Here is a 15,597-nt window from a genome sequence, read left to right as displayed (position 1 = left end):
CTCTTTAGTATCAAGAGCTGACCTTACTTGGTTTGGAGACAATGCGTGCCTCCTATACATCAAAGAGACAATGCGTGCCTCCTATACATCAAAGCATCGACAAAATGCTCATAGGACTTGGGAAGAGTGTGAATTAAAAGAAGACCTTTATCCTAATCATTTAATGCCTCATTAATGGTCTCCAAAGTATCACGTACTTCGTTAAATTCTTCAAGATGATCATCAACAGATGAGCCTTCAACCATCTTCAACGTAAACATCCTCTCCTTGATGTAAAGTCTGCTTGAAATAGACTTTTTCATGTAGATGCTTTCCAACATGGGCCACAAGTCAGGAACTGTCGTTTCTTTGGCCACCTCTCTTATCTTGAGTCTGCAAGGCTCAAGATTATTGTGCCTCTAGCCTTTTTATCAATCTCAGCTGCCTGTTCAGGAGATTTTGAAGAAGTTGCTTCTTTTCCCTCTTTCTTGGATGCTGGTTGAATAACATCTCCCAAACCTTGAGTAACATGCAGTGCCTCCATCTTAACCTTCCACATAACTAAATCATTCTTGCTATTGAACTTCTCAAGATCAATCTTTGAATAGTCATACTTGGATCCGATCAAAGCTCCTTGCTCTGACACCAATTGTAGTGTTTGATCTGTTGAACTTAACAAGACCAAACACTGCCCAAGATATTTGAAGAGATCAAATCAAGTTGCATCAGCCAAACAATGATTTGAGATGACTCAATGTGTAATCAAGAACATTAACCAAGATCTCAGTAAAAGGAAAACATAAGAAACTTTCTGGGAATCAAAGTAATTACAATTAAAAGAGACTGATTTACGTGGTTCAGTTGAGCAAGAATGCGCGACCTATACACATAGGAGAAGCCATTAGATTGAGCTTTATTGATGAATCAGTGGGAAATTTTCAGAGCTTTACAGGACGGTTACAAAGAACAAGATGGAAATTTCTTTCATTATTATCTCTCTCTACAATGCTCTCTAGATTGATAACAAACTGACTTCATGAACAGCTTTCTTACCAGCTATTCTTAGAACCCAGATCGCACCAGATTCGACCACGTGTATAACGGCTTTTGTAACCAACTGAAGCAAGCTTCTCACGTGCACTACTTAAACGGCTCTGAGTGTTGCCATTTTGATGCTTGCAAAACAATAACTGGAACATGTGTGCTCCTCGTGATCACCTAAGCATATAAACAAAAGCCAAAAACGCTGTCGTTTATGTAAGTAAGTTTGGATTCATCACATTTCAAATTTGGAGAGGTTTCCAAATATCTCATCTTCTATTGTAGAAAAGTTATTTTCAAATAAATTTGGAGAGGTTTCCAAATTTGGATTCATCACCTTAGTGATGATTGTAAAAGGCTTGAAAGTCTCCCAAGCAGTCTATGTAAGTTGAGATTTCTTTAATATCTTTGTCTTTCTGGTCGTTCACGATGTTGAGAATCAAAGAAAACGGCATTGAATGAAACTTTCAAAGACAGAATCTGCACTTGTCAAAGGGGTAATCTGCACTTGTCAAAGACAAGATCCGCGCCGAACGGATTGACACATTTCCTTCCGTATTCACACATGTTATCTTTGAAAAAATGTAGCCGCTGCATCTATAAATAACTCTCAATGTATAATGCTTTATTTAAGAAATGAAAACACGTTTCTTCATGGTATCAGAGCCATGAATACGCTCAAGTTTCTTCAAGTTCCGCTGCTCTGTTTGTAACAAAAACAGAGGAAACCAAATTCCTCCCACAACCATTTTTCCCACCATTTTCTTTCTTAAACCCATTCCTACCATTACAGATATCCATGCCAATCAAGAAACAAGCCACCCATACGTAAAAAACTTGAGTTTACAAATTTATCAAAAATCCCATCAATTTTCCGAGAGTGCGTTCCTAAAAAACCAAGAACACCACCAAATTTCTCAGTTTTCAGTGAGGAAACTGTAAAAATTTTGCATTTAAACACACTCCCACGCGCTCCCACGCGCCACCCGAAGCCACGGCCAGTCAACCACACGCTTCTGTCATCATTCACGCGCTCTCACGCGCTCCAGAGGTTGAAGACGACGTCAGCCGACATGTCGTTTTTATCTCAGAAGTGCAGCAGTAAAAAAACGACGTGTCGTTTTTATTATATTAAAACCGACATGTCGTTTTTAAATTAGAGATAAAACGACGTGACGCTTAGTCTCCAGAAGCGCAGCAGGATTAAAACGACATGTCGTTTATATTCCACCATAACCGACATGTCGGTTTTGAAAGCAGTGGCCAAACGACATGTCGTTTTGCTACCTAAAAAGGTTATTTTTTTTTCTTCTTTCAATCTAGACGAAAGAAAACAAACAAAAAAAAAACAAAAAAAAAAAAAGAAAACAAACAAAAAAAACAAACAAAAAGAAAAAAAAAGAAAAAAAAAAGAGAAAAAACAAAAAAAAAAAACAAAAAAAATGGAGAAAACTCCAACTGAATCTAGTCCTGTTGTCATTCAATCTGTTCAATCTGATGGAGTATTTAATGCTGGAATTATCCTCACTGAGACAAACTACGATGTTTGGTCTCAAATAATGGAGATGCATCTTGCAGAAAGAGAAAAACTCTCATATATTCGTAGCAACACAAAGCCATTTGAGGAATCTTCAAAGGAATATGAGAAATGGTATAGTGAGAACCAAAAAGTAAAAAGATGGTTACTCATATCCATGTCTCCGGAGATCATGAAGCGATATTTACGAATTTCTACAGCCTACGAAATCTGGGATGCATTATCAAAAGCCTTCTATGATGGAAGCGATGAATTACAAGTTTTCACTCTAAACCAGAAGGCATTCTCTACCAAGCAAAATGGACAACCACTCTCTAAATTCTATGGAGAATTGGTTGAAATATTTCGAGAACTTGATCACCGAGATAAAGTGGTCATGAAGGATCCAGAAGATGTTGTAATATACAGAAGGTCTGTTGAAAGATTGAGAGTGCACATTTTTCTTACTGGGCTAGATGAAGAATTTGACCAAGTTCGTGGAGAAATTCTACGAAAAGACATTATCCCAGACTTAGAAAAATGTTATTCTCTGATCCGAAGAGAAGATATACGGCAAAGCAAACTAAACAAGAAGGTCGACTCAGAAACGTCTGCTATGATAGCACGACAGCAGCCTCAAAGGAAGTTTGTTGACAAGTCATCACTCCATTGCACTCATTGTAGAAAGAAGGGTCATACGAAAGAACAATGTTTTGAAATCATTGGATATCCTGACTGGTGGGATACTCGAAAAAAGAGCACCAAGCATGGATCAAAAACTGCAGTATCCACATCCACTACAGATCTTAGAAAAGAATCTTCAGTGCAAATCGCAACCTCTGTCAGTCCAGGTAAGGCCCTTAAAACTCTTACACCTGTTATTAATAGTACATGGATAATTGATTCTGGGGCAACTGATCATATGACTTTTGATTCTCGACAAGTTTCTCAATTGAAACCATCTTCACAAAAACATATTTCCACTGCAAATGGAACCACAACCTCAGTTATTGGGGAAGGATCTTTACGACTCACAAATGAATTAAATTTAGACGCTGTGTTAATTGTTCCATCTTTGGATTATAATCTTTTATCTGTGTCTCAATTAACCACTTACTTATCATGTGTTGTAATTTTTTGGCCTGATCATTGTGTGTTTAAGGACATCCAAACGAAGCAAACGATTGGTTATGGTATTAGACGAGGCAACTTGTACTACTTGGAGATGTCATCAACAAACACTGGAAAGCTAAGCCCCGCACTAGTCGAAAGCTAAGCCCCGCACTAGTCGCAGATAGTTCCATAAAAAAAGGGAAATCAGAAATTTGGTTATGGCATAGACGTTTAGGGCATTTATTTCCTAGTTTGTTTCTGAAATTTGATGTTTGTAACTTTAAATGTGATGTTTGTGAACTTTCAAAAAGCCATCGAACTACTTTTCCATTGTCCTCAAATAAAAATCCAGTTCCTTTTATGGTAGTACATTCTGATGTATGGGGGCCATCTAAAGTTTCTACAATTGGAGGTGCTCGTTGGTTTGTTACATTTATTGATGATTGTAGCAGAATGACATGGATTTTTCTGATGAAATCGAAAGACGAAGTAAACTCTTTATTTCAAAGATTTCATAAGATGGTGACAACTCAATTTCAGACACAAATTCGAGTTCTACATACTGATAATGGAGGCGAGTATATGAGCACAGCAATTCAACAGTTTCTGAAATCACAAGGATCTGTCCATCAAACCACTTGTGTGGGGACACCCCAACAAAATGGCGTTGCTGAACGAAAAAACAGACATTTACTAGAAGTTGTTCGAGCATTACTAATCCAAGCCCACATGCCATTATCTTATTGGGGAGAAGCACTGGCATCCGCAGCATACTTGATCAATCGAACACCATCAAGCTCCCTTGGATTCCAGACTCCTTTCCAAGTTCTGAATGATGCAATTATGTCACCAAATGTGCCGAATCTGCCCCCACATGTGTTTGGCTGTGTTGCCTTCGTTCATTTGCCGCAACAAGACAAATTATCTCCTCGAGCACTACGTTGTGTGTTTGTAGGGTATGCCTTACATCAAAAGGGATACCGATGCTATCATCCACCATCAAGAAAAATATACATCACCATGGATGTCGTTTTTCATGAAGATATCATGTACTACTTGTCAGAGTCTGAATTTCAGGGGGAGTATAATGAAGAGGAAATTCATACTCTTACATATCTTCCACCTGAAGAAAGTCAATCTTCCATTGAGATAGTAAACCTTCAAGATACAGGAAAAGCAAATGGTGATGATTCGCAGGCTGAGATATGTGAAGACACATTTGGGGAGCACAATAACTCAGACACAACTGCAATCGAGAATGAGTCACATGAAGAAATACCTAACCAATCGTCTGCAGAGGATGTTCCTACCACAAGTCCGATCAGAAGAATTCTTCCCCAGCGTCAAAATAGAGGTATCCCTAAACCCACATATGAGCCTGACTTCTCTAGTAGAGTCAAATACCCTATGAGTCATTTTGTGTCTAACCATCGCTTGTCATAATCAAATCAGTCATTTGTGAATCAATTATCTGCTGTATCTATTCCTAACAGTGTGCAGGAAGCTTTAAAAGATTCAAAGTGGAAAGTGGCTATGAATGATGAAATGAGATCTCTTCAGAAAAATCAAACATGGGAACTAGTTGATCTTCCACCAGGAAAGAAACCAGTGGGTTGTCGATGGATCTACACTATAAAATACAAAGCAGATGGCTCTATTGAACGATACAAAGCAAGACTTGTAGCTAAGGGTTACACCCAAACCTACGGGATTGATTATACTGATACATTTGCACCGGTAGCAAAAATTAATACTATTCGTATCTTATTATCATTAGCAGTCAACTTGGATTGGCCAGTGCAACAGTTCGATGTAAAGAATGCTTTCCTCCATGGAGACCTGTCTGAAGAAATTTATATGGATCTGCCACCAAGATGCAATGGACCAGAACGACTCAATCAGAAAGTATGCAAATTGAAGAAATCATTGTATGGGTTGAAGCAATCCCCAAGAGCATGGTTCGGGAAATTCACAAAGGCTATGGTTCGTTTTGGGTATAACCAAAGCAATTCAGATCATACCTTATTCATTAAAAAACGACAAGGTAAAATCACTGCCCTTATTGTCTATGTGGATGATATGGTAGTTACAGGCAACGACGAGGAAGAAACAGAGGCTCTTCAGAAGTACTTGTCAAGAGAGTTTGAGATGAAGGATTTAGGTGCCTTAAAATACTTTCTTGGAATTGAGGTTTCTCGATCTAAGGGAGGAATCTTTCTGTCTCAAAGGAAATATGCCTTAGATCTATTACACGAAACGGGAATGACAGCTTGTCAGCCTATTGACACCCCAATAGAAGAAGGACTGAAGTTTTGTATTACTTCAGACCAAGTTCCAGTAGACAAAGGAAGATATCAAAGGCTGATTGGAAGATTGATGTACTTGTCCCACACAAGGCCAGATCTTGCTTATGCATTGAGTGTTGTAAGCCAGTTTATGCATAATCCCGGAGAACAACACATGAAAGCAGTAATGCGGATCCTGAGGTACCTGAAGACAAATCCAGGAAAAGGAATCTTATTTTCCAAAAATGAAGATTACAGCAACATAGAAGTTTATACTGATGCAGATTGGGCCGGGTCAGTTAGTGATAGACGCTCTACTTCAGGATACTTTACCTTTGTGGGAGGAAACCTTGTCACATGGAGAAGCAAGAAACAACATGTCGTTGCCCGTTCGAGCGCTGAAGCAGAATATCGAGGCATGGCCCTTGGGATATGTGAAGGGCTATGGATAAGTTTTATCTTAAACGATTTGGGCTATCCATCACAACAACCAATACAACTATACTGTGACAACAAAGCTGCACGAGATATTGCTCATAACCCAGTTCAACACGATCGAACAAAACATGTGGAGGTAGATAGATTTTTCATCAAGGAGAAATTAGATGAAAAAATCTTAGAACTGCCGAAAATTCGATCAGAAGATCAACTTGCAGATATTTTAACGAAGGCCATTTCAAGCAGGGCATTTACAAAATTCCTAGACAAGTTGGGTATGCAAGACATCTATGCACCAGCTTGAGGGGGAGTGTTGAGAATCAAATAAAATGGCATTGAATGAAGCTTTCAAAGACAGAATCTGCACTTGTCAAAGGGGTAATCTGCACTTGTCAAAGACAAGATCCGCGCCGAACGGATTGACACATTTCCTTCCGTATTCACACATGTAATCTTTGAAAAAATGTAGCCGTTGCATCTATAAATAACTCTCAATGTATAATGCTTTATTAAAGAAATGAAAACACGTTTCTTCAAAATCTTCAGAGACTGCTCGACAAACTTGGAGATTTGGAATTTTTGAAGGTTTATATGTTTATTAATTTGCTTCCTTTCTGCTAGATTTCTCTAGGCTTGCCTGGAGAAAACGATGGCAAAATCAATTTACCAGATCATAATGACGAGAGACGTTCCTGCGAGCTTGTGTGAGAGTATTTTTCCTTGAAATATGCCGAAAGAAACATTTTGCAGATGCAATACTAGCTGTGAAGAACATTGGTGACCACCAACCCCTACACCCAACAGACGTGAATATTTTAACGTAAAATGATATTCATTAAACAACTACTAGTAATATCATATTCCCTCATTCCACCAGTCACAAGTACCTCTTCTGTTTCAATTTTGATGTGGAAGAATTCAAATCTTTGTTCGCAATCACAATCTAAAATACATTTATCAGCAAAGAAAAATCTCCGAAAGTAGAAATTGAATAATCAGTTTGGTTTTAGATTCAAATCTATCATCTTACCAGGAAGAGATTTAGAAGACCTTCATCTTTATCAACAAAAGAAAAATCACCGTTGATATAGGAATCTGCGAGGCCTAAATCAGCCTCTGTCATAACCTGACAGCAATATATGTCAGCCTCTATGCATTGCGATGATATGATTGTTAAATTCAACTTATGTAACACACTGCACGCCATATGATTTAGATTCATAATTTTTCCAGCATATGTGATCTCTCTTAGATGATGCCAATATCAAACCTAAATATAGATTGATTACCTTCCAGTAAAATTGGGGATTATGAATTCTCAAAACAGTTTTCAGAGGACTGTTTCTGAGGGTTCCCTCGAAAGTGAAAATGGTGCCCCCTTCCTCCAGCAAACTGCGAAGCCAAAATGCACACTCTATAAGTATTTCTTCATTATTTCAAAATTTAGTTCTAGAAATAGAAAATAAAAAGTAAAAAATAAAAAATTGTGAGGGAAACAATATATTGATTTTGGCTATTAAAGTTTCAATGAAGCAAATTTAGTGCTTCATAAAGAGACTCCCAAGTATTTTTCCAAAATCTTCAGTTTAAAACAAACATTTCAAACTCTAAATCCTTGAATGCTCCTCCAGTCATAATCCCCAAAATGCAAACTACCAAGTGTCTATCCCAGATTGCTCCCTAAAATGCATAAAAATGAAATTGTTTGTGACTGGAAGAATGAATGCAGACTGTATGTGCGCAGGAAAAAGATAGACCAAACTAAATGGAAATAAGAATGCACTCACATTAAACAGCCAGTAGAGATATATCGTCTAAAAAATCTAGCAACAAAAAGTCGCGCCCCTTTTTCCAGCAGAGACGGTACCATGTGCTTTGGGTTGCTCAAAACAGCACAATTCTTTCCAAGCACACCATGTGCGGTAATCATGCCAGCCTGCAAAGAAACAGACTTGTAAGCAAATAAGGACCGTTTTACCCTTAAGTTGTAGATTGATCAAGCAAAACTATGAGCAATCAATTTGAACCAAAAATTTTAAAAACCGTCTTCAAAGAAGCTATTCTTTTTAAATTGTGATGATCAATTAAAGTGTAAAACTTCATCGTACTTTTATATCAAATAAATTCACTACAACTTTATTGCAGAGAATATCTCTGTGTATGAGTAATAAATTTAAGAGGAACTAACTGGTACCTTTAGTCCATCCTCCTGGAAGCCATAACCTGAAATATTAGGAAAATGAAATTACTAAGATGATCTGTAACCGTGAATCTAAACTGATTACTCCAAGACCTAAGAAGACACAAGAGCCGTGGATAATGATGCGTAGACAGATGTTGCAATTTAACATATTGAACCACAACATCCGCTTTAGAAAATTATCCAAAAAATTTTAAGCTTGAACCGTGTTCTTCATCTTCTTCCAAGAAGAAAAATGCTCACCCTGATAAGCGCCACAAAACCAAATTCCTCTCTTCCCTTGAATAAGATCAAGCTCAAGTGAGGCTTTTGATGCAGCAACAGAAGGGACTCGATTGCTAGTTGACCATTTGAGCAAGGTGTTTTCAGGTGTATGATCTGGATTAAGTGTTGCAAGAAAAGGCACACCGGTTTCACCGTTATTCTGCAAGGTCAAGCATTCCAGTGACTACCTTGAGAAATTAAGCAGCATGAAGAAAACTGGTGCCTGACTTATTTGATAAAGTGTTTCAAAATTTGTTTCAGGAATGCTGTATTACCGTCATTGTAAATAGAAATTAATAAGTTTCTTGTTTGATCAACTAAAGAGAGGCTAAATGGGGAGAGAACAAAATCCACATATTCTGAAAGAATATATTATCATTATTACAATGTTACTTTAATCAAAAGATACCTGAAGCACATTGAGCCAATAAGTCAGACATATTTTACCATCAGTACTCCCCAGAAAGTTCCACGCACTCCATGCTGCTGTGTTTTGGGGCATGAAATTTTTGTCACGATGCAAAAAAATATCACTGCACGCCAATAGCGAGTTAATTATTGATTATGCATTTTAATCTAATAGATTACAAACGTTCATCATTCAAATTTCAATCAATTTCAGCAGCTAATAGTGAACCGAAAGTTGACAAAAAGTGGTGAACCATGAGCTCCAGTCCATTGGCAGAATTGATTGTTTTCGCAAATACTTGGAACTTGAGACATTTTACAATGATCTTTGGGAATCATAGATCCAGTTGTAAGTGAAAATTATTCTTTAATGAAATAGCATCTATTTGATGAAAAATGAAGGATAGCTGCGGAAGACATTACCTGTAAACATAGCGGAAAGCGCCAAGTATTCTCGTTTCATCCAAAGTTGCTTGATTCCCTAGTATTCTTAAAGCATCTGGGGCATGGACAGCCATTACACAGCAACTGTAGTTTTCTTGGGAACCATCTGAAGAGACTACAGTGCAACCTGCAAGAATTAATATATTCTCAAAATAACAAGTGGCTGTATATCTTGTGAAAGGTTCTTCTATTACCAGCCGATAATTACATATAGGACTACCGTAAATTGGTTCATTATTGTCTTAAATTCATCATTATAAATCCTCCATAAAGTACTTGATCAGAAGCATTTTACTAAAAATTCAAAGAACCAATTTAAACACTAACCTTCGTCAGCTGGATAAACAGAATAAACCTCACAACTGGTTCTTATTTGACAACCCCAGCTCTGAAGTTGTCCAGTGACCTTTATTCCGAAGAAAAAAATAAAAATTGGAACAACCGAATCAAAATCAATTGCAAGAATTAATATTATAACTTACATTCTTATAAACTAGATAATCTGTAAACGCAAAGAAACCTTGTTGACGTAAGAATGAGAGCGGATTCGAAAAGTAAGCCATTGTGGGTGGCCAAAAAGCTGCAGAGGCAATCAAGCCAAAATCAGGAAACAATTGAAAATACTTGATAAATCGGTTATATCAACACTTTTCTTCTTGCAACGAAAATGTACCTCAAGCAAATGATGGTTGCGGCAAAATGAAAGGACAGAGAACGCAGAGAAGCTCATAGCTCGCTCAGAGGGACAAGACCATACTGAATCACATAGTGGAATCTACAATATGATATTACAGCCAATTTGTATCAAATGGAATGATCTTAACGTTGGAACGTTAAAGCTCAATTATATGACAGAATAGAAGGTATCAGTGGTCTCACAAGATAAGACTTTTGAAATAATTCGGAGTAGCCGCGTGACTTTAAAAACTGCCCCAACGTTTCATTACGATTAATGTCTGGATTGTTTTCCAGCTCGTCAATATATCTGCAATGCATAAAAGAGAGGAACAGAGAGTCTTAATTTCAGTAGCGAGTTGTGTCAAATGCATTCAAGGGTGAGTTGACGAAAATTCCAAAAAACCATTAGCTTCCAATTTATGTTAACTTAGTTATTCTTGTCCTCTGCTGTAGTTAACCGTTTGCAAAACCTTAATCAAATAATACTCGAACATGTCATTTTCACCATTGAGCTCATAAAGCTTGAGTGCAAGGCTAAGTCTAAGCGATTAAAAACTTAAAGGGGACGTGGTGAACATCAATGTAATGGTCCAATTCAATTTGTAAACCTCCTATCTCTCTAGGATTCAAAATCTGATGATCAGAAAGAGAAAGTGGCTTGAAAACCATTCGGCCAAATTCAGCCAAATCCCTTGGACCTGGATTTTACTAATTGGTTTAGTTAAAATTGACCTTTTAAGTATGTTGGGTTTCTGGAGAGAATTGGTTTGGTAAGAGATGGCTGAGTTGTAAATGGACCTCATGATACAAGAAGTGCATGATAGAAGCACGTTTGCTGTCGACAAGCAGCCATCGGCACCCAACTGAAAGGGACTTAACCGAGACTTTTTGACAACTAACAATATACGTGTCAATTTTACCTTAACTGAAGAGACTACACTGTTGTTATTATGATATAAAATGACCAAATTGTCTCAATAAACATGAGTTATTGTATCTAATAATTTATGTATTTAATTATGTGACCTATAATCTGATATTTTTAAATGAAATCTTATTATTATTTTCACCACCTTTGCATGTAAATGAGTTACCTTTGATAACCCAATAATTTACATGAGTATTGTGCCATAAAGACCCTATGTTAGTTTAATTAAAATTTAATAACTATACTAATAAAGTAGCATTAGAAACAATAAGTGTGATTTTTGGGTTCAATTTAGTCTATGAAGGAGAGTTTCACGAGCAACAAAGGATTTCAAGAGTATATGAAGAAAGTGTGCGAAAGAGAAGACGAGCAGCAGGTTCATGTTTAATTACCAAAACTATTGTTTCAGTTAACTTTTAACCGTAGGGATGAAATGAATAATTAAAAGTCTATTAAGAATGTAAATTATAAAAATTAGATGTAGGAGGGATGAAACTGCTAGTCTCCCTTCAATTAGGTTATTTGAACCCACTAATTTATTCTCTACACTCTTTTTTATTAAGAATTTTATTATTAAAATAATTTTTGATAAAATTACTCAATTAACTTTTTTTTTTCATCCTCAATTCCTTCATATATTTTCTTTTAACTACAAACTTTAAATAATTAGTTTCGTTATAGACTATCATAAACTAAATGGATCAAAGCCCATGATTAAAAAATGAACATCACCAGATTTTTTCAGCTGTGAAGGTTAATGAATATTAAGAAATCAATTCTTATCAAAACCACAAAAACTAGTGAACATCAAGAAAAAAAGTTCTTATATACAGAAAGCACGAAATAGAGATTATGGTTTATTCATAAAGACAAAAAAAAAATCCAAAAGAGAGTAAAATTGAGAACTTAGTTTGTAGAATGTGAGGAGAAATACTATGCGATCATGATGTAGAGAGAGAAAGAGATTAGTGAAAGATAATTTTGAGATTTTTAAATTTTAACTTTTAAATAATGACTTTCTTTTTCCTAAAAATACAGATAGAGATTAATTTAGTGAGTTTAAATAACCCTACCCTTTTTAGAAAATCATAAATAAATAAATAAATATATATATATAGCGTCCATTTTTTTTTTATACTGACATGCTAGCTTTTAAACCGTGTGGTTTAATAAAGATAGATTTTAATGCTATTAAACCGTATAATACAATAAAAAACAACTCTATTATACCGCATGACTTAATAGCTAATCCGCATTAAAAAAAAAAAAAGTAATGGCGCCCGCACCTATATAAATAGCACGCATTTATTTTAGATAATGATCCTATATTCTTACGTTAACATTAACTATATGCTATGAAAATTATATTTGTTAGAACTAAAAGCAAAGTAATAAGATCTCACCTTAGGGCATCATCCTTGAATTTATTTATTTCCCGAAGCATTTGCCAAAAATATGGATTGAGAAAATTCTTCTTTTGAGCAAACAAACTGGAAAAACCATTTCTGGTACCCCATTCAAAACCTTGGCCTTTGTCTAAGCTCACTGAAAATGACATGTCTGATGACTTCATATCAACCCCTAAGCTATCGAAAAACTCCATCGTATTCGGAGATGTCGCCTGTCAAATCACCGGAATCTTTGCTCAATAACTCAGCATTTAAAAATAATAATAAAAAAAATAGTTGGTTTGGCGTATAGTACAAAATGATTTTGAAGTTTTTTACGGCCTACTCAGGATTCAAACATGGACAGCTAAAACTGAAAAATAAAATTGTCGAAAACTCGCCCAGCCAAACCCTGGTGATACTCAAAAACTTAGCTTTATTTACTTGCAAGTTTTATTTACAAGAATGAAAAAATGCATCACGTTATTGAATTAATAGTTTTCAGATTCAAACTTTTCTTTTTGCCAACAAATTAAATCAATGTAAAATGAAGAGGCAAAAGGAATAAGTTAGAGTAACACTTACATGATTGAAGAGCGTGAAACCAAGGTCTAGATCAACACCGTCGATGGTGATAGTCTTTGCATGGCCGCCGAGGGAATCCTCCTTCTCATACAGCACAACATCAACTCCTGCTTTTGCAAGAACAAAAGCTGAAGCCAATCCACTAATCCCACCACCAATCACAGCAACTTGCATTTTTGTCGACATCAGTTAGTTCCCCGCTAACTTGGGACCAAAAAATTGCTTCAAAATCTTATTTATCCTGCTAAAGAGACAACAATAAAAAAAGAATTAAAGCTCTGTTTAATTTTGAAGTTGGACAGCTGGAATTCGAAACTACAACACTAAAATATTTAGTAAATGCTACATACTATGGCTTGAAAACTAAGTTGTCTTGATCAATCACTTGTATAACGAAAAATTTATAATATTTTTATTATTTTTGTCAAAATGATTATTTAAAAGTCATATTTACTATATATTATTAATTTTTGTTTCATAAATACATTTTTTTTTACAATAACTAAATCTTTAAATTACAATACCACAATACCAAATAAGGCTTAAGTGTTCATTCAAATTAATGTACGTTTATGAGATTGAATAATCTAGCTTATTACCTAATGCAGTTACAAGTTAATAGTCATTCTCTATACAATTAATGTGTATTAGTGACTAGTGAGTAGTGAACACTTCATCCCCTTAATTATTTTAGGCACAGTTTACCTCTATTTCTAAATTAATATGTAATTAAAAATTTGTTAACATTTTGTACAGAAGTAGGTCAATCAGCAGCGTTAATGCACCGGAAAATATACTTGGGCTTGAGCGAGAGTAGTGTGTTGCAGCTGATCTCTATTTGTTTTTTTACTTAATTAAAAAAGTAAAAGTCAAATTTATTTTAATAAAATTTCTCCTTAAACAAAATCTCAAAAAGTATACTTTAGACATGGATTTCGATACATAGTCATATTTACAGAAATTAAGCATCTTTTCTTGATAGATGATTTGAGATTAAGAAAAATCAACTTTTGACAAAGATAATATTTGGGAATGAGAGTAATAATATTGTCTTTAGTAATTCAAAAATGCTGTGCTGGAACCAATTCTTCCACCAGTGTACGACTTTTATTTCCTAATTGAGCAAAAGGACAATTTTGAAATTTTATAATATATGTGAGGATGGAAAATTCATCTGGACATCGATGTTTACAACGCTTAAATTATTTGTAGAGTAGTTACAACGTTTTAAATTATTCGTCCATATAGAATTAATGTAGACATCTATATCCGAGCACGATCAATGTGAGGATATATATACAAAATTTTGTGTTAAATATAAAAATGATGGTGAAAAAAAAAATGAATGGACTGTAGAAGTCAAAGTCAAAAAGAGTGAACAGAATCATGAATAAGTCACAAAAAAGATGGTACAATCATGAATCCTACATCTAGACCATGAATAAGTCAAAAAACGATGGTGGAAACATGAAATCCTGCATCAAGACTGAATAATTTGAAGAAAAAAAACATTGGAACTATGTGTTGAGTTGTGTTCCTCATTGGCTAGTAAAGAAGAGATAATTGGGTTTATAAGTACGATATGTCACTTCACCCAATAAGCTAGTCTTTTGGATTGGACATCTAGAAATTCTAGGCCAAGCCCCTCACATCCAACAATTGATATCAGAGCTAGATCTTAGTAGACAGAATGTGGTAGTGGACAAATCAGGTGTGTCGGAAGAAAGGACTGGAGTCCGGTGTTGGTTTTGTCCGAGGGGTAGATTGCTGACTTATATCTCATATTGGCTAGTAAACAGGAGATACTTGGGCTTAAGAGTAGGATAGGTTACTTTACTCAATAAGCTAGTCTTTAGCTAGGTTGGATACCTAAAAATCTTAGGCTAACCCTCCCAAAACTATGAATCCTACATCAAAACCATGGTCCAAGAATCATTGTCAAAACTACAAATAGGTCAAAAAGGACGGTGCTTGGAACCTTGAATCCTGCATCAGAACCGTGAGACCATGGAGACATGGGATCATCGACCACAAGTCCAAGAAACCATTGATCACATAAAATCTATTTCCCTAGATAATAATTTTAACAAACAAATATTAATGCTACCCCTTTATTAAGTATTTTGTTAACAAGACCTGATCAAGACTAGATTTTGAATAAATAGGACTGAAATTGATGACAAATGATAAAACAAGAACAACACAAAGTACTCAGAATTGAAGAAAATTTCATCAAATTTATTACACCAAATCAATTGAAATTGATAAATAAAAAAAATACAAAGAGGGTCAAGAGCTTTCAATCAAAACTAAAATTACAAGGATAGGTT

The 15,597-nt window shown here is 35.6% G+C and overlaps 1 protein-coding gene across 1 annotated transcript; it reads right to left on the bottom strand.

The window, feature by feature from the left end:
- Window positions 1-6,968: 6,968 nt before the first annotated feature.
- On the bottom strand, window positions 6,969-13,488 carry LOC18040126. The gene is made up of 15 exons (XM_006431265.2): window positions 13,268-13,488; window positions 12,698-12,915; window positions 10,568-10,673; window positions 10,362-10,463; window positions 10,209-10,268; window positions 10,016-10,094; window positions 9,668-9,815; window positions 9,246-9,369; window positions 8,816-8,996; window positions 8,567-8,595; window positions 8,160-8,308; window positions 7,662-7,764; window positions 7,403-7,498; window positions 7,260-7,315; window positions 6,969-7,163 (listed from the first exon to the last, which is right to left on the bottom strand). Exons 1-15 carry the CDS (start codon window positions 13,451-13,453, stop codon window positions 7,031-7,033), a joined length of 1,770 nt encoding a protein of 589 aa, XP_006431328.2. The 5' UTR covers window positions 13,454-13,488; the 3' UTR covers window positions 6,969-7,030.
- Window positions 13,489-15,597: the final 2,109 nt, after the last annotated feature.

This window comes from Citrus clementina, unplaced genomic scaffold, assembly GCF_000493195.1.
Source record: "Citrus clementina cultivar Clemenules unplaced genomic scaffold, Citrus_clementina_v1.0 scaffold_56, whole genome shotgun sequence".
Lineage (NCBI taxonomy): Eukaryota > Viridiplantae > Streptophyta > Magnoliopsida > Sapindales > Rutaceae > Citrus > Citrus x clementina.
The sequence above is the reverse complement of the archived record's forward strand: the minus strand, read 5'-3'. Positions and strand labels throughout refer to the sequence as shown.

Excerpts from the sequence above, each read along its gene's own strand:
- LOC18040126 (XM_006431265.2), bottom strand. The coding sequence starts at position 13,453 with ATGTCGACAAAAATGCAAGTTGCTGTGATTGGTGGTGGGATTAGTGGA. Across the intron at positions 9,370-9,667 it reads GCTTTCCGCTATGTTTACAG|TGATATTTTTTTGCATCGTG; the intron begins GTAATGTCTTCC and ends ATTGGCGTGCAG. Across the intron at positions 7,316-7,402 it reads GTCTTCTAAATCTCTTCCTG|ATTGTGATTGCGAACAAAGA; the intron begins GTAAGATGATAG and ends AATGTATTTTAG.